Source organism: Lonchura striata, chromosome 3 (assembly GCF_046129695.1).
Source record: "Lonchura striata isolate bLonStr1 chromosome 3, bLonStr1.mat, whole genome shotgun sequence".
Taxonomy (NCBI): Eukaryota; Metazoa; Chordata; class Aves; order Passeriformes; family Estrildidae; genus Lonchura; species Lonchura striata.
In genome coordinates this window covers 32097032-32119504 of record NC_134605.1, presented here as the reverse complement: position 1 = coordinate 32119504, position 22473 = coordinate 32097032, and the positions used below count along the sequence as shown (strand labels likewise).

The 22473-nt window shown below is 42.0% G+C and overlaps 1 protein-coding gene across 1 annotated transcript in view; it reads right to left on the bottom strand.

The window, feature by feature from the left end:
* KIF26B (kinesin family member 26B) overlaps positions 1-22473 on the bottom strand; it is a 202814-nt gene that overhangs the window by 9333 nt on the left and 171008 nt on the right. The window contains exons 9-10 of the mRNA XM_021550443.2: positions 18071-18233; positions 13518-16950 (exon numbers count right to left, since the gene is read on the bottom strand). Of these exons, the coding sequence (XP_021406118.2) occupies positions 13518-16950; positions 18071-18233 (3596 nt within the window). The remainder of the gene's footprint in view (positions 1-13517; positions 16951-18070; positions 18234-22473) is intronic.

The window sequence follows — 22473 nt, the reverse complement described above, 5'->3', positions numbered from 1 at the left end:
GGAGAGGCAAGGGGTAGAGGGAGATAAGAGGATGTTCCAGGAGATGGTGGAAGTTCCAAGAAAGGGGAAGTTCCAAGAGGGCGTCTGGCCCCTCAGAGACCCCTTATCAGGGGGCTTCAAGGTGGGCTGGAACAAGACTTGGGCCAATGGGGCCACAGACACTTGATGCTTCAGGGGAGGGTACAGGTGTGGGATGAACCATACATTTTGGGGGGTGAGATGGAACAGTCCATTTGACTTTTGGACTTATCTGTAGGTAAGGGCATTGTCCAGCCAGCAGCGGGGGATTGTTTTCATCCTGGCTGTACTATTGTTTTCTAGTTGTGCAGTAACTAAGGTTTGGTATCTCAAAACTAGTTACCATTTCAATCTCTGTATTTCCTAAATCTTTTGCCAGGCAATCTTATTTATAAGGCTTTCTTGTTTCATCTTCCCCAACAGCTTGTCCTTTCCATTGCAGAGAAGTCTACATATGATGCATGTTTGGCCTTCTCAGACACAGAAGAAAATGGAGGGATAGCCCAGGGAGGCCATGGGAGCTGTAGGTGCAATGTGCAGTACTGATCCACCATGAGTGACACCAGGATTTGACATTCAGAGGGCACACATCCCCTGAAGTTCACAGAGCCTGTGTCTGCTCCCCATTGATTAGGCCTCACCACATACAGGAGAGCAGATGAAGGACCCAAGCCAGTAGGATGGACCTAGTCTAGCCTGGCTTTCCTATCTGTTTACTGCCACTGACCCTTACAGTCAAAGGACAAGTATTAGGCAACTTCTGCAAAGTGTCTGCCACATAAAATGCCAAGTCAGGGCCCATGGTAGAGCAAGGAGGAATATGTATGTCCCTGGCCTAATGGCAGTGGTCTGTTGGGAGAAAGAACAAAAACACACACAAAAAATAAAATCAACTGGTTGTATTTCCTTGTTTAGTTTAGTACAATCAGAGCAATGGCTTGGCCAGAAAAAAACCCAAACAAAACAAACAAACAAAAAAACCAACATCAACAACAGCAACAACAGCAACAACAACAACAACAACAACAAAAACCAAAAAGGTTTGTATCTGACACAGGGTCTTCCCTAGAACACAGCAGAAATAAAAAGGATGGCAGAAGCCAAAAACAAAAGCCAGAGCCAGCAAGTTTGAATGAAACTATTTACTGTCTTTCTTGGCTGCAAATACATAAGTGATGCCAACCAGCAGGGAAGAGATGCTGAATGATCATGCAGATTTTATTTTAAAAATAAGATAAAATAATTTATAGGATTTTCCCACATTATATTTATTGAGACTTGAATGTAAATAGTTTCAACAAGTCTGTCAACTTGGTGCTTCGATAAAAGCTAAAAACCCCAAAATATCTATTGATTTTCTAATTTTTAGATTTTCAAGTAAGAAAGTATTACCTAGCTTAATTCACGGGAGTCTGCTTCTGTGCTGACTTTGAGAACTATTATCCCATGATCTTATCCCATGATTTCTGACTACAATAATATGTGCTAGAGACCAGTAGGTCTCTGTTAGAGACAAGTAATTAACTTTCAAATTCTAGCTTTAAATGGATGAGAATGGTCTATTGGGAAGCCTAGTCTATAGAGCTTTTATTTGGATACATCTGAGATAACCCAATGCAGGAAAAAGAGAGCACAACCAGAGCTGATTGACAGACAGTTCTGGGCAGACATGGATCTCTACAAGGCCCCTTTATACCAAACAACCTGAAATTGCCATCCTATGACACTTGTCATAGCTGTGTTTATTGCTCAAACTGCACCCCAGGAAAAATACTCATGCCAGAACAAATGAAGCCATACAAATACCAGCAAGCAGGAGTTATTTTAGTTCTGTGGTACCAGTCACTGGAAGACAATGTCAGCATTCCATTACCTTGAATGCATTTCAGTTAATCTGTAGATTAAAATGTCTGATCAAGAGAAGAGTCAGATCTTGATAAAAGGAAAGGCAAGACCTGACCCATTACTGTAGCCAAAACCTGACAACAACAAGACAGGCAGTTTGGGAAGAGCCCAGCAAAGGGGTCTGCGATTCTAATGGCGACTCTTGTCAACAGTGCTGGAGGAAGGTAACCAAATGCTGGGAGCAGCTGCACACTTCAAGGGAGATGAGAGAGCATGGTGGACTATTCAATTTTATTACATGCAGGCAAAGATCCTGAAAAAGGCTCAGACCCTCCTGGGAAACAAGTCCTCTGCTTGCTTAGATGGGAAGGACCCTGAGCATCATCCTAGTGTTACTCAAGATCAAAAGGATTTAGGCATTAAATATGTTTTAAAATACTTTTCAGGCTTTTAACCATGGTGTCTCACAGAAGCAGCCTCTCAAATTTAGTCAGAGTGTAAATACAATCTCTCTGCTGTTCGACAACTTTTAGAGACAGTGATACCTACAAGCATCAGATCTGACCTTCTGTTTAATGCACCCTGTGCTGTTAATTATTTTTCCTTTCTGCCCTACAGCATGGTCACATCTCCTTTTCTGACATGCCTTTAGACTAGCTGTAGCATTTCAAGGAAGCAGCTGAGCAGACTGGAAATTCCTTCTGCCCAGTTCTCCATGCATGACTGGATTACAATTAAGTGCCTTTTTCTGTGATGCTTGATTTTCTTCTTTTCCCCACTGTGACTGTTAAAACCACCTTCTTGTGCAATGAAGCAGTTTTAAACCACTCCACTGGAAAAACTCTGTCTCCAGTCAGAGTCAAAGTCCAGGTCCAAGACTCTCTGGAAATGCAGGTGGATGGCTCCAATGCACCTTGCCACATGAACAGCATCGGCCTCCTTCTTGAAGCAAAGCAAAACAGATTGCTGGGGTACAAAGTAGAGGAATTATAGTAATTTTTTTTTTTTTTTTTGGTATTTTGTTCTAATTCATATCAGTTTGGCTCAATGGGAAGCAGAAGCCTGCAGTCTAGAAGGAGTGCTCTAACCTGAGGCTTCCTTTAATAGCACTTGGCCCTTGGGAGAGAGGCAACTGAGAGTGCAGCAGTGGCAGGAGACATTAACTCATTGTGTTTTTCTAGCCAGAGCTCGTGTCTGGATTGCCTGTGGGTTATGACAACAGGACAGGCTGCAGCTCTGAACTCATCTCAGGATGATTTATCTGAGGAGTAGAGTGCTTTGAGGAGGAATTAAAATGAAAGATCTTCTTATTCTTTCCTGTAAGGTAAAAGTGGATCTAGTTTGTTCTAAACATACACTGCTTAGTAGGCTGCTTATTAGCCCAGGTACAGAAAATAATGGTGCCATTTGACAGGAGGATCCTGACACTGACTTCTCCATTTAGTCTCTGGTTTTTATCTTATTTTATGTTAATTAGGATCAGTAAGGAAATACAGCCTAAGCAAAGCTTTGGGGTGAATATCACAAAGCAGTTGACAGCTTTCTCATCCCCAACAACACACAACAATTAAATTTGTTAAAATTAGTGCAGTTTTCCATTCATATAGAAAATATCCATCTGAAGTCCCAGATTTATTTGGTGTGCTTGATGGAGTTAGGATCTCATCAGTTTTGATTCTATAATAAATAACATGCTTTGTGGGAATTACAGCACACTACTCCTCTATTCCCTATGTATGACTTATGAAGAAAGTGGGCAGCCAGGAAGCTCAATAGGAGCAGATCTCAGCACCCTCCCACTTCTGCCCACCTCTGCACCTTGGCAAAATGGCTGACCCTGCCACCATGTAAATAGAATTCATTCCTCCATTCAAAAAAAAAAAAAAAAAAAAAAAAAAAAAATTGTACCAAAAATCAATCAGAAATAAACACAGTAAGATGAACTCAGGGTAAAATAACTTCACATTCATTTATGACCATGCAGTATGTAAAGCAAAATGTCATTTGTTAAATGCCCTGAATAATGTGTTTTTCACTTAGTTTGAATTTACACACTCTCAGAATAACCTCTCTTGAACCTAGTTTGAGTATGAATAACCAGGCTGTGAAATAGCCAAGAAAATACACAGGATACAAGATTTAATTTTGCAACAGATCTATTGCTCTACCTTAAGCTATAGGTTAAGTTTTGGGCAGGTTAAATTTATGATAAAGAGAGTAGCACAGCAGTGAAGGTGTGCAGTGTGAAAGTAGATCTGAAGAGTGAATAGTGGTACTGAAGCTAAAATATATTTCAGCAAAGGTAAGACCAGAGGAGCCTTAAGGTATGAGAAATACAGATCAAGGTATGTGAGAGTAACTTTAGGGATAAAAAGGCACACTGACCTCAGCGAAATTGCCAAACTGCAAAAGGATGTGTGCTCATAAAAGTGTGTTTTGACCAGGGCAAGAGCTCTAAAAAGTCTGGTTTTGCTTAAGTACTGTATATTTTGGAGTGTTCTCCTTAGGCTGCTTTCCAAGCACACATTCCAGATGGAGCATCTTTTCTGGGAAAAAGGTAAAGGCAAAAACTGCAAGTACAAAATCTTAATGAAAAACAGTGTGATGCATATCTCTTCAAAGCAGGATACATCCAAATGGGATGCAAAACAACTGCTGTCCTAGAAATTTCAAGGTGGTTCAAACAGAAAATGAAACTGTAACTTGATATAACAACATTTCAGAAGTTTATATTGTGTGCTCAAAGGTGGGATGTGGAGCCAAAGCTATTCCCCACAACATTTAATGTTATGAGATGTAAAATTTCCTTTCTGTACAGTTGCTGCTCTTCAGCATTTTGGTTTTCCTCACCAGACAGTCCAAGGTAATTATAAAAACCAGACCTGGTTAACTAGAGCAGTACACCTAAGCTATTCCTCTGGTGGTTCCAACAGCAATGGCACTGATGTCAGTTGTCAAGCTTTTCTTACTAGCAAAGATTATCTATCCTATTTCCTCTGCTGCTCTTCACTATCTGACAACTGGGCTTCCATTCCATTTGAGTCTAAAATGTGATGCTGACTGCCTCTCATTTTTATTTCCTAATGGGATCTGACCTTATGGTCAATTATCCATGATTGAACCAACTCCTCCCCTTTCCTTTGACCTCCTTTCTCCTAGTTTATTTTATTGCCAGGGAAGAGCACACTAGCTATTCACTCCATGGATTTTCATAGAGTTTGCACAGTTCCACTCCTGAAGGGGAAGTCCTTGCCAGTGTTTTCAAGTGGAAGGCCCCTCTGTTGATGTGGGGACTTCACCAGAAGTATTTAGGGTTCCCATCTTGAAGTCAGTACTCCAAACACCAAAGAACCAAGGTCTATATTGCCAGAAAATCCAAACAGCAATCACTCATCCTCACAACTCAGATTACACAGATTGTATAGAAAGGACCATGTTGCAACCAAATACCTGGAACAGGATACATTGGGAGGATCCATCATTCAGAAGAAAATTTTATATGTCCATCTCACTGTAAAATAATTCAGGCCATATTCTTTGTTGACTGTTAGGCAAGCCCACTGCTGTCAATTGATACAAAGTACAAGGACACTTGAGGCAAGAAATCACTTGCTTCATGTTTATTGGAATGAAGCAATGCTTGTTTATAATATTCCATCCACACCTATACTAGATATGCTGTTTCTGTACCAGTATAAGGAATGTGCTGATGTACATCCAACTTCTAATTTTCTTCTATCTTCTACGCAGTTTATTTCTTAACCTTGCTTTCTGAATTACTCTATTATTTTTAAAGGAGCTTTTCAGGGCAGTTTAGAGCTGGCGAATGAGCACTGCTGAAACCAGATAAGAAAGCAGGCCTCCTGTGACATGGCAGGTTGACAAGTAATCTGAGAGATGCTCCAGGGAAGATGCACATCACCCACAATTCCTAGCAAAAAAAAAAAAAAAAAAAAAAAAAAAGAGCCAAACAGTCTCTTCTAACATTTCTCTCTCTTCAGACTGGATTTTGGTTTAACAGGCATTTGTCAGCATTGTGGCCTTATTTAAGAAGCTGGTTATTATTACTATAGTACTGCATTGAAGAGCTGCTCCAGTCACCTGGACAGCAAAGGCAGAGCTGGAGGGGGAAGGGCTCTAAAGCCAGAACAGTGGCTCCCACCAGGACAGTGGTGGAGGCATTCCGGTGAGCCAATTCTGTAGCAGTGTCAGGAGCAGGTTTTATTTACACCCAGACTAATGGTGTGCGACTCAGTCATGCATGTTACATGGAGCCTTCACCGTGCACAATAGCCTGCTGCCACTTCCTCTATTAAATCATTCCTATGTTCATGTACCTGAAAGCTCAGTGCTGGCATGCAGTAGTCAAGCATGTAAAAAATGATTACTCTGATCCCTTTCAACACAGATTTGCTGCATGAAATGGCCTGGCTTTGACCTGGGAAAATCAATGCTTTTGTTTTAATGAACAACAACAACAACAAAAAATTGGAGCTGAAACCTGAGCTTCCCCTCCCTCTACTCACCCCAGGGCTGTCCAGTCAGCAAGTCACATGCATGAAGTGGTCGCCTGCATGCCAACAGCATTTACTCATATAATTCTAAACATCCTTTGTCATGGTAAAAGCATAGTGCAGGCTATCAATTAGCTGCCATCACTTGTAAGCAAGTTAAAGTAGAAATGCTGGAGGTGCCCTACAGCTTTCTGATACAAAGGGCAATTTTCAGCTCCCCACACTGTGCCTTAGGCAGTCTAAACATAAGAAATTCCTTTTCACTTGGATTCAACAAGAAAAGCTCAGACTCTGTTGGTGTTTTGTTTCGTCATTATAATTTTGGCCATGTTTCAAAATGAGATGCTTTGCAATATTGGTTGGAGACAGACTTTCATAATTTACAGGCTGTAGATTCAGCCTCTGGCTTTTTCTGCTGCTTTCATAGAAGGAGCTAAGTGCTTCCAGAGACTAAATATGTTCAAATATAGAGTTTTCAGGGCTTTCCAGGAACGTCTATATCACCATCTTTAAAACCATCCCATCAGTGAAACCCAGAGCATGAGGAAAAAGGAGGCTAATTGTAGATAATTAGTTATGTCTTAACAGTCTGTCTTTTCATTAAAGTGTTTAAAATCATGTAGCAATCTGCTCTTCTTTGGTGTTGAACGTTAGTACTGAGAAAGAGCTGCAAGGGGTCACTACCAAGTTAACACCAAGGCTCCATCTCTGAAATAATCCAGTCCTGTTTTTCATTGAGAATCAAATGCTGCAGCAGGAATCTTTAATTATCTGTAGTCAGTTCCCCATGCAAAGAAGATGAAAGGCATGTGCACAAACACACACACCCAAATCCTATCCTGGACTGACAAAAGCAGGGCTCTCCAGATTCCAAGATACGCAGATCCAGCTCAGGGCATAGCTTTAAACTTCAGGAATTCAAGCTTTGGAAACCTTCATTTTTCCCCAGTCTTGTTTCTACTTGGCCTGACTTTCAATAATATCTCTTAGGTTTTTGTTTTCTGATGTTCACTGATACTTAACGTTCAGGAAAATGGTAAGTACCAGTGGCTCTGACTGACCCAACTGGGAAGTGCTTTACTGAAAAGGACTTTATGCCCGAAGTCTGATGTCTTTGAGCTGCTTCCTTCTGTCTCACATCTTTTTCTCATGCCCCAGTCCCAGGAGAGGGCCTGTGCACACCAGCTGAGAAGCGGGGGTCTCCACCAGCACCTAATGGCTGCTGCTCCCCCAGCCCTGCTGGGGCCACAGATCACTGCCTTCAGTGTTTCACCCTGCTGACAGAAACCCCAGCACCAGCAAAGCTCCAAGCTCAGACTCAGCTCCAAAAAGCTTCAAAACTAGAGGAATCAAAGGAGATACACTCCTTAGCAGAAGTCTGTCCTATCTCAACAGAGGCCTGCATGAAGTGACACACTGAAGCCTGTAGGTCTAACTCAATGTTACATGGGATGGGGACTTTCTTAGGTCCCAAACCTATCTCATAGGGAACAGGAAAGAAAATAGCTTCAGGAAGATCAGTGTAATCTCCATAAAAGGCCTTGTTCATGATGAATCATCTCAGAACCCCTCCTCTTGTGTTGCTCCCAGGGAAGTAGGTTTCCTTACAGAGACTACTGAAACACTATAAAGGACAAGAACGTGTAAATACATGTAGGAGACGACAGGAAAAATCTGGAAACTACACATTTATGTATGTAACATGAAAATGCAAACACAACTTGGCTTTACTGGATAAACCTTATAAGAGCCTAGACTCTTCCTTTGCTATTACCTCACAGTGGGTGAGTCCCAGAGTTAACACCAAGGCTCCATCTCTGAAATAATCCAGTCATATTTTTCACTGAGAATTATTGTAAAGTAATGTCCACATACATCCAAACTCAGTACAAGATGCTAAAAAATCAAACCAGAAGAGCAAAAGGAGGTAGATAGCATTATGATCCAAGGACCTTGCTATTACTTTTTTTTTTTTTTTTTTTTTTTTTTTTTTTTTTTTTTTTTTTTTTTTTTTTTTGTACCAGCATTATCTGCTCTTATGAGCTGGTAACAAGAGAACATAGAAATTACATGAGTTGCCCAAGGTGATACAGCGAACCAGCAGCACATCAGAGAATACAGCACAGACCTTGCAAGCCCTAATTTGCTGCCCTGCTTGCCTCCCTCTCATATCTGTTGCACCCCTGGGATACAAATACAGCCTTGGTAAAACTAAAGTTAAACCAGAATACACTTCCTGACCACATATAAGAGTATGTACTATAAAAGCACTCTTATCACTGCCTTTCCATGGAGCGGTACTGGGCCACCACACTTGGAATTTCTGAGGAGTTAAAAAATAATAAATAACTGCTGCAATTTGTAACTGTACAAACTATGCCGTAACACTTCAGTGTGTTCAAGACAACACTGCCTACCCAAGAGAGAGGAAGCTGAAGCCAGAGAAAGAAATATGGCTGTTGTTTCTTACAGGAAAGGGTTAATGGAGTGAGCAGAGAAATCAAAGTACAACGCAGTTGTACAGATGATTGCAGGCACAGAAGGATGAAGGGCCTGTCACAAAAAGAAAATAACAAATGGAACTCTGTTTTCTATTGCTCAGCAAGGGCAGAGGAGGATGTATGGCAAAGTTAACTGTGGTTGAGGTTAGGAGTTGAGGGTGCCTGTAATTCAACCCTGGATCTGGCTCTCACTTGGCTGAGGGCATTAGGCAAGCCAGCAACAATCTTTACCTTCATTTCTCCATCTGTAAAATGGGGTCTGGAATAATACTTACATCACAGTGTGGATTAAAGAGAAGCTATACAAAGTTTGGAAATGTACAACCATAGAGGGCTAAACAGTTTTGTTCTGCCACAGTCACTTTGGGCCAATATATGCTGACATCATATTACAGAACCGATGTTAGATGTTAGAAAAATGGGAATATTTATTAAATGCATAGATTAGCTTCAGGGGAAAGGTTTACATGCTTCACAAAGCAAAGACAGGATTTTTCAATAGGTACCATAATGCAAAAGGAATATTTTTATTATTATTTTCTTCTAATTTTGTACATATATGATTTTGTACTGCACTGTCCATGAACTGTACAGGTACCCAGACAGAGCCCAAAAATTCACCTAAGGTTAACAGTGAAGGATATGAATTAACTTTATCCTTCAAAAGCTGTCAGTGTAGGTCTGATGCTTCATGTATGACATTCAAGGCAGAAGCACCTACACATACAAATAATGCACTTAAGAGCACTGAAAGAAAGGATCTTAATCTCAAGAAAAAAATTATCTCTCTCCAATGTGTCAGAACTTCAAAAGTAATTGCGAGATCTTCTGGTGATTCTCTTAAAGACTCTTTATAGCTCCTTTTACAGGGGCCTTGGGCTGATTCATGTTGATCATGTCTGACAGCTAGCATTTCTGTTAATAATAATCATAAATAAAGTGGACAAGGTTGCCTGACCTGAAATGAGCATATCTATAGTGCCATATCCATTAAAGCACAGTGGATCTGTGACCGCAAATCAGGAAGGGTCCAATGCTCTTGACACTTTATATTAAAATAATATCTGTCTTTTAAGATCTCAGAACCTTTATGTGCTAGCTTTTTCATTAAAAAGTGTTCCTTAAAAGATAACACTCACACTATAAGAAAGGAGATGCTACAGAGGATGAAAGATTACAAAACTTCATATTTTTTCATTTTACAATAAAAATACATTTGCGAACAGCTCTATTCTCCCTTATACCTTAACTCCTCCTTCATGTTCTCCTGCATTGAAGTAATAATCCTGCTTTTATGCCATCATAAATCTGCTGACATGTGAAAAATTATACTATTATCAAACACATCAAAACAGAATTATGATTTCACTGCTGCCAGACCAAATGCAAACAGGAGCTGGGTTACATGAAAGTGAAGCCTGATTAATTTCTGGGCAGTGGTTTTCTGCTAGAAATAGGGATAGTAGTAAAGATTGAGTTTTTAATTTCCATAAAAGCCCTGGTTTCAGTAATACGCAAGTCATTCCATACAATACAGGAATTACTTGCTGATATAGGGAATCACTCTCAAAAATAAAGCATCAGAGATGATACACTGAGAACCTCTCCACATCAGGTGACATGCTAAATTAAGAGAAAAGCCTTGTAAATTACTTTAAGGGAGGTCAGTGTGCCAGGCTATGCTGAGTCCACTAGGACAGGCAATTTCCAAGGACACAGACAGGCCCTTCACTAAAAACCCTCTAGCCCAGAGCTTCATGTCCAGCATCAAACAGATAATTGCAATGTTTCTGACTAAGGAGAAAGGAACCACCTTACATCAGCAATTAGATTGATTTATTGGCTGGCTAAAAAAGGTGGTTTTGGGGAAAAAGTTACACAGCAGTAAAAAAAGCAGCAAAGCTAGGACTCCTTATCTTCCCTGCTAATGAAAGGCTCGTACTTACCTCATCACTTGATAATTTTGCATACCTGTACTGCATGACAAACTAGTGTCAATGTTCTACCAGATAGGCTCAAGGCCTCTTCTTTCCTGGTGTGTCCTCCAGACTGCTACAAGAACAATCTTAAATCTGAGTCTCAAACAGATCTCTCCTTCATAACCCTCTTTTCATGACCACTGACACAATGTTCAGTCCTGCACAGGGTTTATCAAAAGCCAAAGCTGAGAGCCAAAATACAGTCCTGGTATAAAACACAACACACAGATATAAAACTTGTCACATCACAAAAACAATGCTTTTGTCACTTGCATTTCCAACATTGTCCAGCCTCCAATGTGCTATCAGAGCAGAGAGAAATGAAATGAAACAAGCAATTTTGTGAGCATCAGAGTAAACAAATATTGGTCCTTTAGTGATTCAGTTTGGGGATGAACTCTGAAGTCTAAAGAATCTGGAGGTTCTGCTTGAAGTTTTCTCACAACTTTTCTTGTAAAACATCTCCCTTGGGGGAGTAAGGGGAACATTCTCTAGTATCTAATCTGTTCCCTCATCTGCACAGCTGCCTGTTTTTTCGCAGTAATTGATAAACTTTTCCATCTAAATGATCTGCAGAAAAAGCCCATATTAGATTGGCAGCTTCTCCACAGGACAGAATCAAGCTATCAGTAAACACCCACAAATGCTGTCTTTGTGGACAGCTTTGTTTTCCTTTTTTACAAGATAGAAATCATCCTTCTGTTTCTTGCAAGTTATTATTAAAAAGTTTATATTTGAATGGGGTTTTTAGAGGCAAAGCTCCTCAGAAAGAGGAAAATCAATTTAGTACCATTTAATTCAAGGGCTAGGAAAAGAGATTTTCTCAGAGGATGCAAAGTTAACTTCAAAAATATTATTCAGTCATTAGGTCTGGGCTTGCATTATGTTGAATGATCACTTTCAGATGCACCCTCTGAACAGGTACAATCAGCTCTGCATTTATGGATGTTGTTTTAATAGCAGTATCTATTATAGCATATCTGTGCTGCACATGTTCTTTCTGCTACCACAGTCAAGAGCATAAAGAGAGAGTTATGCATTACTCTGTTCACTGGAAATTAATTCCAAAGTGGAGTATCGCAGCAAGTGGAATGGCTGGTGAATTAGGAATGCTATGAGAAAAACACATTTTGGAAAGACGCAGCTACTGTAGAATAAGTAGCTACTGATATTCCATACCTGTGCCACCAGGTCCAATGTCAACCTAAATTTTTTTCAGAAGTAGATTAGGCAGGCTTTGCACTACAGGTTGGGAAAAAGGCATCCAGGAAAAATGTGAACTGATCAGCTCATAAATGGTCCCCATCCCTGTTCTGCAACTTCATGAAACTTGCTGTAATAGAAAGAGGTACCTGCACAGATTCTTGATATGACCCAGGAGACATGCTATCTGGGGGAGGGGACTTAGGAGACAGTCCCCCTGAACTACCATGGGAGGTAACAAGTGTGTAGTTTCCTGCCTCCCCTGTTGTCAATCTTTTGTTATACCTTCCCCTTGTTCTTGTCCATCATTAAGTAAGCCTTCCCCTAGTTCTGGAAAGTTCTTCGCTCTCTGTACCCCCATTGGTTCCTTCCCTGTAACCACTCCTTCCCCTTGTCCCCATTGGCTGTAACCCCATCATTCCCTCTACTCCACCCCTGAACCGTTCCCTCATTGGGTGTTTCCTACCCTGACCCTCCTTCTCTGCCACAGTTATAATCCTCACCCTGCCCTCAATTTGGGGCTCTCAGTGCGAGCTCCCTTCCAGTGTGGTTTTCTCCCCTTCACTCCCCAACCTGCCTTTTCCTACAATAAACCCTCTTGGAAACTAAGCCGCCTGAGTGTCATCCCGCCTTTGAGAGGAAGCTGCTTTACTGCTATCCGGCTCCTGTGGACCCGACTCTGGCGTGCCCAGAGGTCGAAGGACCCAGGCACCTTCAGCTATCTAATTAAAATCCTGATGTAGTGTGAAGCTACTAGGGATTATGTCTGAACAAAGTCTTCCCAATCCATTCCATGATCACTAAAAAATTTCAGATTTGAAAATGCTTCAGTGCAATAGTTTCCATATATTGTTCTTAATATTACCTATTATTTATTATAAATAAATTTCTGGGGAAAGGAGCAACAACGCAAAAGGCAAGAGTCTCAGGTACAGGATGACATCTTTCAAGTGGCATGGTGTTCCATCTCCCATGTGGAGAGAAGGAACTCAACAGTGGTTTTCAGATGTAGGGCATCTTGCACCTTTGGGCATCCAGAGCACACAAGGAGCAGAAACAGGCTCACAAAAGATACAGCTATTCAGCAAGACTCTGGTCTTGGGCTGGTGAAACATCATATTAAAGCACCTTTCTGGAATTAAACCAGAAGTATATTTGTATAAATACTTGAATGTGACTGTCACTGGCAATATTAACCAGTTTTTTGTTCATTTGAAGTAAACCAAAGTGAGAGTTCAGGAGGAGGCACCACTGCAAAGGCAATACAACCACAACCACACAGGATTAGTGAATGTTCCAAAATGAAAAAAGGCAGAGCCTTGGATACTTACCATGTCCTTGCTTCTCAGCTAAGAGGTGGAACTTGTCTTTAACTAGCTCACCCTTAGGGCCAGCCTACCCCCTGCATACTAATCTGCTTTGGTCTGTATCCCTCTTTCCCACTACCACAAGCTCACCTGCATTTAAGCGTTTCTTTGGGGTTTTGAGGCTCCGGCACCTGCCACTGGCAGAACTGCTGTTCTCGCTCATGGAGTCCTGCGCTGAGGAGGCACTCCCCGTTGCCTCGCTGTCCCTCATCATGCTCTCATAGCCACTGCTGCCCCCACTGTGGTAGAAGAGGGCTGTTTTCCCCATGGCAGGGGGCAGTTCCCCGCTCAGGACGCTGCTGTTGTCGCTCCCGTGGCCGCTGCTGCAGCGGTGAGGTTTTCGAGGAGGGGTGACCTTGCTGTAAGGTGAAGGCAGCATGTGAACAGCTGGCTTCTCATCTCCCAGCAGGCCCCCACACTCCTCTGTCTCCAGGCTTCCTGGCAGCTGTACTCCTCTGGCACTGGTGCTCCCTTGGAGCAGCTCTGAAATCCGCCCATTGACAGCTCGAAGGGGCAATTTGGAAGCAAGGCTGGAGCCCCGGCTTCTGCTGAGGGACTGCATTGACCAGGACATGTTCTTCCCACTTGGAGGCAAACTGGAGCTCTGCCCTACAGACTGAGGCAGAGACTTGGTGGAGAAGCTGAGCGTTTTGGTGGCAGAGGCAGAGAGGCTGCGGGCCTTGGGACTTGCCAGTAGAAGCTTGCTGACAGCTGAGATCTTTGACTGGCTAGCTTTTGGGGAGGCACCTGCCGACTGAGAGAGGCCTGAGTTGGTGGGTGAGGACATGGCACTGCGGCTGAGGGTCCTTCCAGCCCTAGGCATGGTGGTGTCTCTGCCAGGGCTCGTTTTGGAGCTCACAGAGGACAGACTTTCTGCTCTTTCCAGTGACAAACACTCATAGTGGCTTCCTGTGGACCACCCTAGGGAGCTGGTCCTGCTGGCAAGCTGCTCCAGCTTGGCACTGAAGAGCTTGCTGCTGCTGTTGTTGATGCTGCTGTCTATGCCAGGGCCTTTTTGTTTGGCATTCTGCTCCTCGGGGAAGCTGGCCAGGAAGGACACAGGCTGGCTGGAAGGACTGCTTGTGGTGCTGTTGGCTGCACTGTTCTGGGGGCTGGCTCTGTTCTTTTGATCCAAGCTTGACTTTCTCACAGGTGGCAGAGGAGGGGTCCCTTTGGGACGAGTGAGTATGCAGTGTTTGGGAGAGGACATTTTCTTGTCAAGGCTAGCCTTAGAAAAGGGGAGGAGGGCAGGAGAACTGACTCCACTGCTGTCAGTAAAAGTAGGATGGAGATGACTGTCAGATTCCTCCACCTTGCTTGCCTTTGGGAGCCCTCGAGGGAGGCTACAGTTCTTCAAGCCATCACTGAAATGAACAGGGCTTTGGGTTGCAGATCTGGATGCTGCCACCTCACACCCATCCACAATCCTTTTTAAACTGTCAGATCCTGGGGAAATAGAGGTGTCTCCACTGCTGCTGCTAAACCTGTCCATGGAGGACTGTTTTGTGCTGTGCTCAGGCTTGGCTGAAACCGCAACTGCATCAGGCCTTGGCCCATCACTGTTCCCGGAGCTGTCCTTTTTAACATCTTCTTCTCTCTTCAACCAAGGGTCTTCAAATTTGATAACCTTCTTCTCAATGGATTCTTTCCCATCATGGGGATGAACAGCCTTTGGGTCTGCAGTTACAGTAGGTACAGCATAATCAGTGTCTTGAACTTTGAAGGAATTAACAGCAATACATGGATACACAGTAATGTTCGTCTTCATTGGGATGTAGCCCTCACAGCTGCTGAGACTTGCTGTATTTTTGATTGTGACAGTAGTTTTGCCTAGAGCTGATATTTTACAGCCTTTGATGGATGGCACTTTGCCGAAAGCTTCCTCCCCCATTTCCGACATTATAAGCATGTTGTCAGTCACTGACTTCTGTTTGTCATTTACACAAATCATGCTCGCACTTTGTATGGTGCTCGCAAACTCGGAGACAGGGGGCTCTGCCATAGCTTCCCCATGCCCATAGCATGCCTGGGCTATGAAACTGTGGCACGAATGTTCACCGTCACTGCCTGTGCTCATTTCGTTCAACCATGAGTTGATGGATGAGCGCCTGCTGCCATCGTCTTGGGGTTTGTCATCCAGACTCAGCTTTGGAAGAGGAAGGAACTGTGTGATACTGACTTCAGACACAGGACCTGCACTGGAGTAACATTCAAGATCTTCAGAGATACTGCTGATAATACTGACTGGCCTAGAGCCAGAGGCCAAAGCCTGCACAGAGCAGTCGCTGTTAAAACTGATGATACTGGTTGGGCGCCCATTGTCAAGGACACCACTAATGGTCAGCTCTTCCACAAGGGTGAACACAAGCTCATCCTCTCCATTCAGCTCCAATGGCTGCTGGACAGTCACCATGGTTGTGCTCAGAATCTCCTTCTTGGATTCTGGAGAAATGCCTTGTTGCCCATCTTCATTGAGAATGGTCTCTTCAAAATCCCCATTGTTGGATGACACTGACTTTTTCATAATCTGAGGGCTCATGCCTACAGGTGGTGTCCGGATTTCTGGCTGTAATAAAGATTCGGTAGATGTCATGGCAGCATCCTTACACAGGGGAGCTAGTGGGGGAGTGGAGCTGGGCAGGACTCCTTTCTGTGTATAGACCTTGCACCTCTGGGAAGGAGAGGTTGGTGGCTTATACTCAGATGTCTTTGAGAGGCTTGCAATGCCAAGCCGGGGTGAACCCATTGGCCGAGGTTTGCCTTCCACAAATGCAGAAGTGTTGAGACCTTCTCTGCTGCTCTGCAAGCTGGTGCTGTGTGCTAACTGACAAGAGTTGAGCTCTTTACTAGAGCTGCCTGTTACACTCCTGGGAGAAGAAGGAGTTGAAAGATTGCTATGAGCTCCAGAAGGAATAGGGGAGTAATTTCTCCTAGCTTTGCTGGGTGTTGTGTTTGTATTTTCCTTTGCTTCTCTATCAGGATGCTGACATTCTGGCATGATATCTTCCTTATCTGACTCTGGTAAGTGGCTAAGCTCTGCCAGCTGGCTTGAGACAGCACACTTAGACATCTGGTCTGAGCTAAATTGAGCAGGCATCTCTTCAAAGGGAAATTTGTCGGTCTCTTCACTGCCATCTATGCAATCCAGTCTTTCCTGGAGCTCTGCAAAGGTGTTGCACTTCAGGCAGTCTCTTTCAGATGTGCTGGGCCCTGATTCACTAACTTCCTCCAACCTGCCCTCATTTTTGGTCTTTTGCAGAGCAGGAACTATGGGAACAAAGTCAGGGGGGCCCTCATTATCTGTCAGTTCCTTGTCAGAAAGGGCAGTGCCATTGGGGCCAACGTAAATCACCGTGTCACACGATTGCTCACTGCTGGATGAATAATCAGGATCACTTGATAAATGCAAAATAGGGAATTCTGGGTCCACAGTGTTTCTAGAATGGAAAGGCCTTAGCTGGGTTGGCCTTCGCATCCGGCCCTCCTCACAAGAGCTCTCTCCTCCAGAAGAACTTGATGTGTACTGCAACATGAGAGAGAGAGGGCGGGGGAGAGAGAGAGACGTCTTTGACATTTCAGCATTGCAAGCTGCTCCTTGCACAAATGACAAACACAAAAAATTCATGGCCACATATGAACTGGGAAATCTCTAAACTAAGGCACAAAGTTCTGAAGCTGCTTATCCACAGCCCTGGATCAAAGTCATAGCTATGTTCAATGAAGGACCCAAAGCCCCAGCTCTGAGTCCCACTCAAAATCATAAGACGTCAGAAAAAAGTACTAAAAATATGGACTAAGTTATGTCCCTTTGCCTGGCCAAAGAAATCAGGTATTTGGCAAAGGCTTTGCTTATTTTGTGTGTGCGTGTACATTTGTGTATTTGAAGAGGAACAAAAAAACTGATTACATATGACCACATACTACCAGTGTGTGGAATTGTATAATGTGTATCCAGAGGTCTCTGGAGACAGAGTGCTCTGACGGTGTGTGGACTGAACACTTCATTTGTCTCTCTTCAATCAATTGACAAAAAAAAAAGCTTTTGTCAGTCTGCCAAGTAAAATTAAATGTATAAAATTCATTCATTCTGCCCAATTCACACCATAAGTTGCACAAAAGCAACCATAACTCTCTAACATGAAAATGAATATAATCTATCTTCACTCTACTTCTTGGAAAATCTATCACCCATATTTAGAAGCAGTGGGAATAAAACAGTGGTCAATGCTGGCACTGGACACAATTGTTCTGCCTTTATTTTTCTTCCACTCTCTCTGAGAAGCATATTGAATCTAATGCTTAATTAACCCAAATTTTCTTTAACTCTACAGCAGTTTCACTCATTATTTCATTAGCACTAAGAGCATAAAGGAAAATAAATGCTCCCTGACAGCAATATTATTAAAACAAGGTCATCTTACAAACCTGCTACAACATATGTGTCTGAACTTACTCCTATGTCTCTGAAGCTGAAGCATTTACTCCTCTGATACTGCATGCTGACACTTGCCTAGGACTGGGTATATACATCCCATACACTTTGGAACTGATTACTGATTTTGTTACATGGTATTCTATCCACTGAAGGATCATTCTTCCTCCTTCCTCCATCATTATAAGAAGGGAGTAACGCATCATCTCACCTTAGTTTTCTTTTTCTTCATCCTGAGGACCCTTGAGGCAATCTGGATGGTGGAGAGCGTCTCAGCGTAGTTGCCCGCAGCGGCTGAAATGTGAGCAATCATCGTGGTGCGGCAATTCATGTTCCCCAAAGACTCTCGGAGCAACATGGTCAGCTTGCTGTCCCTGCAAAATAACATGAATTAAGGCTACATCAGCCAGCAAGGTTTCGCTTTGGTGCAACTTGGATCATGGCAAGATATTTTCTCCTCTTTTTAATGGAATCCTAATTAGTTTCTTTCCTCAGGTTTGCACTACTTTGTGCAGCTGAGCATGCTGAAAGACCCTGGACTACAATTCAAACTTCTTTTCCCACTTCCCCTTTTCTTTCTCCTTTTGGTCTCAGTCCTTTCTCCACTGTTACCATTGTCAACAGAGAGATGCAGACCAGCACTGTTAAGGAGCCACAGCAGCAAACATCAAACTGATGCTCTTTTGAAGTGCACAGTGCCCAGACAAACCCTGGCCCAGCTCTGGAGGACAAGAGGGTACTGGATTAGATTACAGAACACAATTTTTTTTTTTTTTTGCCTCCTAGGGCATTGGGTAACTCAATATTAGTAACAGTTAAGTCACTGAAGTCAGTTTTGGATGATGCTGGTAAAATAAAAACCAATAAAGCCTTCAAGCTTCATACAATTGTTCTTTCATATTAGATCTTTTCTTTCACCGAGGCAGAAATCAAATTTTATGTTCTTGCCATTTACTCTATTGTTCAGCATCAGATAGCTTTTGAAATGCTGATGCTTTATTGTGGGGCTGTCTGTGACTGGACTGAGAATATGAATTTTAACAGAATAATGATGCATATATAATACTTTTGAGGTGGCCATCTAATCCTGTAGTCAGAAATGCACAATATATAATTTTTAAAGAGACCATTAGCTCTATGGTGTATACTCAGCTGGATGGTTATTTGGGAAATGGCATTGTGTTGAAGAGTGTCTCCTCTGTGCTAAAGGTTGTGGATGATGATTACATACAGCTGGAAACAAAGACAGCAACAGCCTGATATTTATCTATCACTAAAGGGATTGCATTCACTATTGTAATGATGGTGAAACTGTCAGTGGCTATGGATCCAATTTTTGGGGCTCACTGTTAAATATCTGCATATTACCTATGGTGCATGTGTGTCCTTGTTCACTCGCTTGAGATTTCCAGCTCACAGGAGTTCCGTGTAAAGCTGCAGCTGCTGGGAACTGAAGCTAGGCCACTGGATGGGACCAATGGGTGAACACCAAAACTCTTGGACCTCTCTTTTTTATTGAATAAACTACAATATTTGGGCTGCATATTTTGATGCAATGGCTCTGGAGGGTTCTCATCTCCTGAGGCTTCTCATACTTGCAATTTCAGCTTGACTAGAAATATTAAAAATAAAGTTTTTTTTTTTTTTTGTCTGAGGATTTCTGCTTCCATCTGCTCCAGACACATTGAACACATCTAGTGTCTTTGAGAAGCAAACAAACATCCATAAAGACTATACTGAGACAGCCACACTCATTTCACTTGTGACCTAAGGCTGCTTTGAATCCACAGATCCAGAGGTAATAGGCTGCTGTGTCTCAGGTTAGTGTCCCTCTTTTCCATCACGGAATAATTAAGATGTCAAATTTTGTACATCAGTTACTGCCACTCCAATGCAGGGTAACACAAAAATTATTAACATTTCCACAGAAATCAATAACAAGCATTTCATTTGCCAGTACTTCTATCATAGCAAAACATGACATGACAGAGGAAAGTGCAAAAGAATACATTCTAAACATGTTGGTCTCCTGAGAATACATAACCCATGCAGCCAGCATGAGCTCTGAGGCGTGGGTCTCCTAGAGATACATGCATTAGGAATACAAAAAACACTGTACCACCTGCCTTGTATTGAAATGCCCACTTGCAAGAAGAATAATGATACTGAAGAAATATATATTTATAATTCATCCTCTGACATGGATGGGAACTAAAGAGCAGACTTGTTAAGGATTAAAGCATGACCCTAGCAGTAAAATGCCCAGCTAGCACTGATTTCTAATTTCAGAGTTTGTTCACTCAGCACAGGCTACATCTTGACTCTCGACTTCACCTCGTGCTCAGAAAAAATAACCAGCCTTGCATCACTACTGTACACTGAAAAATAACATAAAGAGGGAAAAAGTTACCAAACAAAGATTTTTGTCAAATCCAGATATTGTCATAAAACAAGTTCAGCTGTTCAGGGTTCAGTGATGTCTCACAATAACTCTCACCTACTAACTTCTGAAGGAAAGAAAGCAAGAAAATGGAAGAAAATGTAAGGCACAAAAATGTGTGGCCTAATTTTTAACCCACTCTATCCTCTTCAATTAAAATACTGGTAAAACATTCTGGATGTCTCACTGAAATCTGCTTGGCAGTCAGTGTGAGACACAAAGTAGATGCTTTGTTCTTCTGAGTGCTGGCATGGTATTTCTACCTGAAAAAAAAAAAAAAAAAAATGAAAGGCTATGTATTATTTCATTAGGTCATTTGTGGTCTGTTATCTGAAATTGCAAACTTTCCTGTGAAAGCAGAAGTTTTACAAAGAGGTCTGCACGCCTGCATTGGAAAGGCTTTGAGAAGCAAGACCTTTGATGATCCTCTTGCTCTACTATCTAAACTAAGACACAGAAAATTTTGAAGAAAGTTACAGAGCCTGCTGCTCCCAGGTGTATGTTTCTCACTGTGTTAAGCAGAGGCTGGCTAACAGAAGGTCCCAGATTTCTCATGGCAGCAGAGTGAAATGCATCAATGTCTTCATGGCAAATAAGAGAACTTCAGGAATGTTAATAGTCTATTTCTGTTCTGCTCCAAAAGTAATAAAAATTATAGGTCAGACCAACACAATGACTCCATATTATATACCTGTCTTCATTTTAAATGTATTTCTATCCCATACACTAATGATTTCACAGTTTAGGAAATTTACCCCAAACCAGCATGATTATGGGGATATAAAACACATGTGAAATTGAAGGTGGGATCAGAATACCACATTTCAGACTCCAGAGGCTGTATATCAGTAAGTCAATTCTGCAGTCTTTTCAGTACTTAAGTCACCTCATCTTTTCTAACTACATCACTTGTTCTAATAAAATACATTTCCTTTACTTGTAAACCTTTTCTTGCCTAGCTTCTTATACAAACATGGCTACAGAAAATAAACTACTAAATATTATTTATATATATCCCACCCAGGGAAAAACAAAAAATAAAGTATGCAAAGCTGTAGCCCTGGAAAAGTCCAGAGGCAACAGCCCTGTGTGCAGGAGACTAAATTCAGGTATCTCTACATATATGTCAGCAGGTATTGTACAGAGGTGCAGACGGCCAGGCACAAAGCCTCAATTCATTCAGATGTACATCTTCCTTTCAGCAAGAAGGAAAGATGTACATCTTTGTGCTCCTCTTATACACATCTGTATTTCCCTTCCTCATGAATGATTAATTATATTCAACTTCAAACAACATAGAATCTTACATTGAAGAATGAAGCACATAATATCATGATACGTGTCCTTGGACACTGCATAAATCCCAGTTGCCCATGTACATTTAGTCAAAGTCTTTAATTTTGTGACTGGATGCTATTTTTCCACTAGAGCCCTGCCTTAAACCCTGCACAGAATAAACAGTGCCCACTGAAACATAATTTATTTAATCTTTCTTTTAATCCTTGCCTTGCAATGTATGGATTTATGCCTTATTTAGGACTACACAAACTCTGTTCTGAATCCTGAATGACCGATTTCTTCAGAGGCTCTTTATAATTTTTTATTTTCCCCGTGTAGCTCATCAATGCAGTAACTGATGAATCCCCCGAGGTGAGGCATATATTCCTCTGATAGTACCTGAATCACTGAAGACTTCATTAAGTATAGGTGTTTGGTGTGAAGCACTGATCTTTCAGAGTATTGATCATTACAGTCTTCAAAGTACAGCTAACTTTGACTTATCTTCAAGAGCAAATGGGGCAGCTGGTTCTCAAATCAGGATACCCAAAAAAACAGGAACATACAATTAGTAGCCCATCTAAAAATTTTAGGAACACATTGTCAGAACTAGTCTGAGGGTGGTATTGGTCCTTTCAGATTATCTCCCTTCTCTTCCACAGTCCTCCATTCCATATGTTTATTGACAATGATCACAGCACTGTACAGTCCTGATTCATGTCTAAAGCAGGTCCTTTATCTGCCTTGAAAAATGATGTTATTTTGGGATGGAGGGAGAGCCCTGAAAGGACAACACAATACACATAGCCCATTAATTTTGACATTTCCCGAGCCTATAGCAGTTGATTTTAGGCTCTAAAGGCACTTACTATATGTATTTTATGTAATTTCATGTG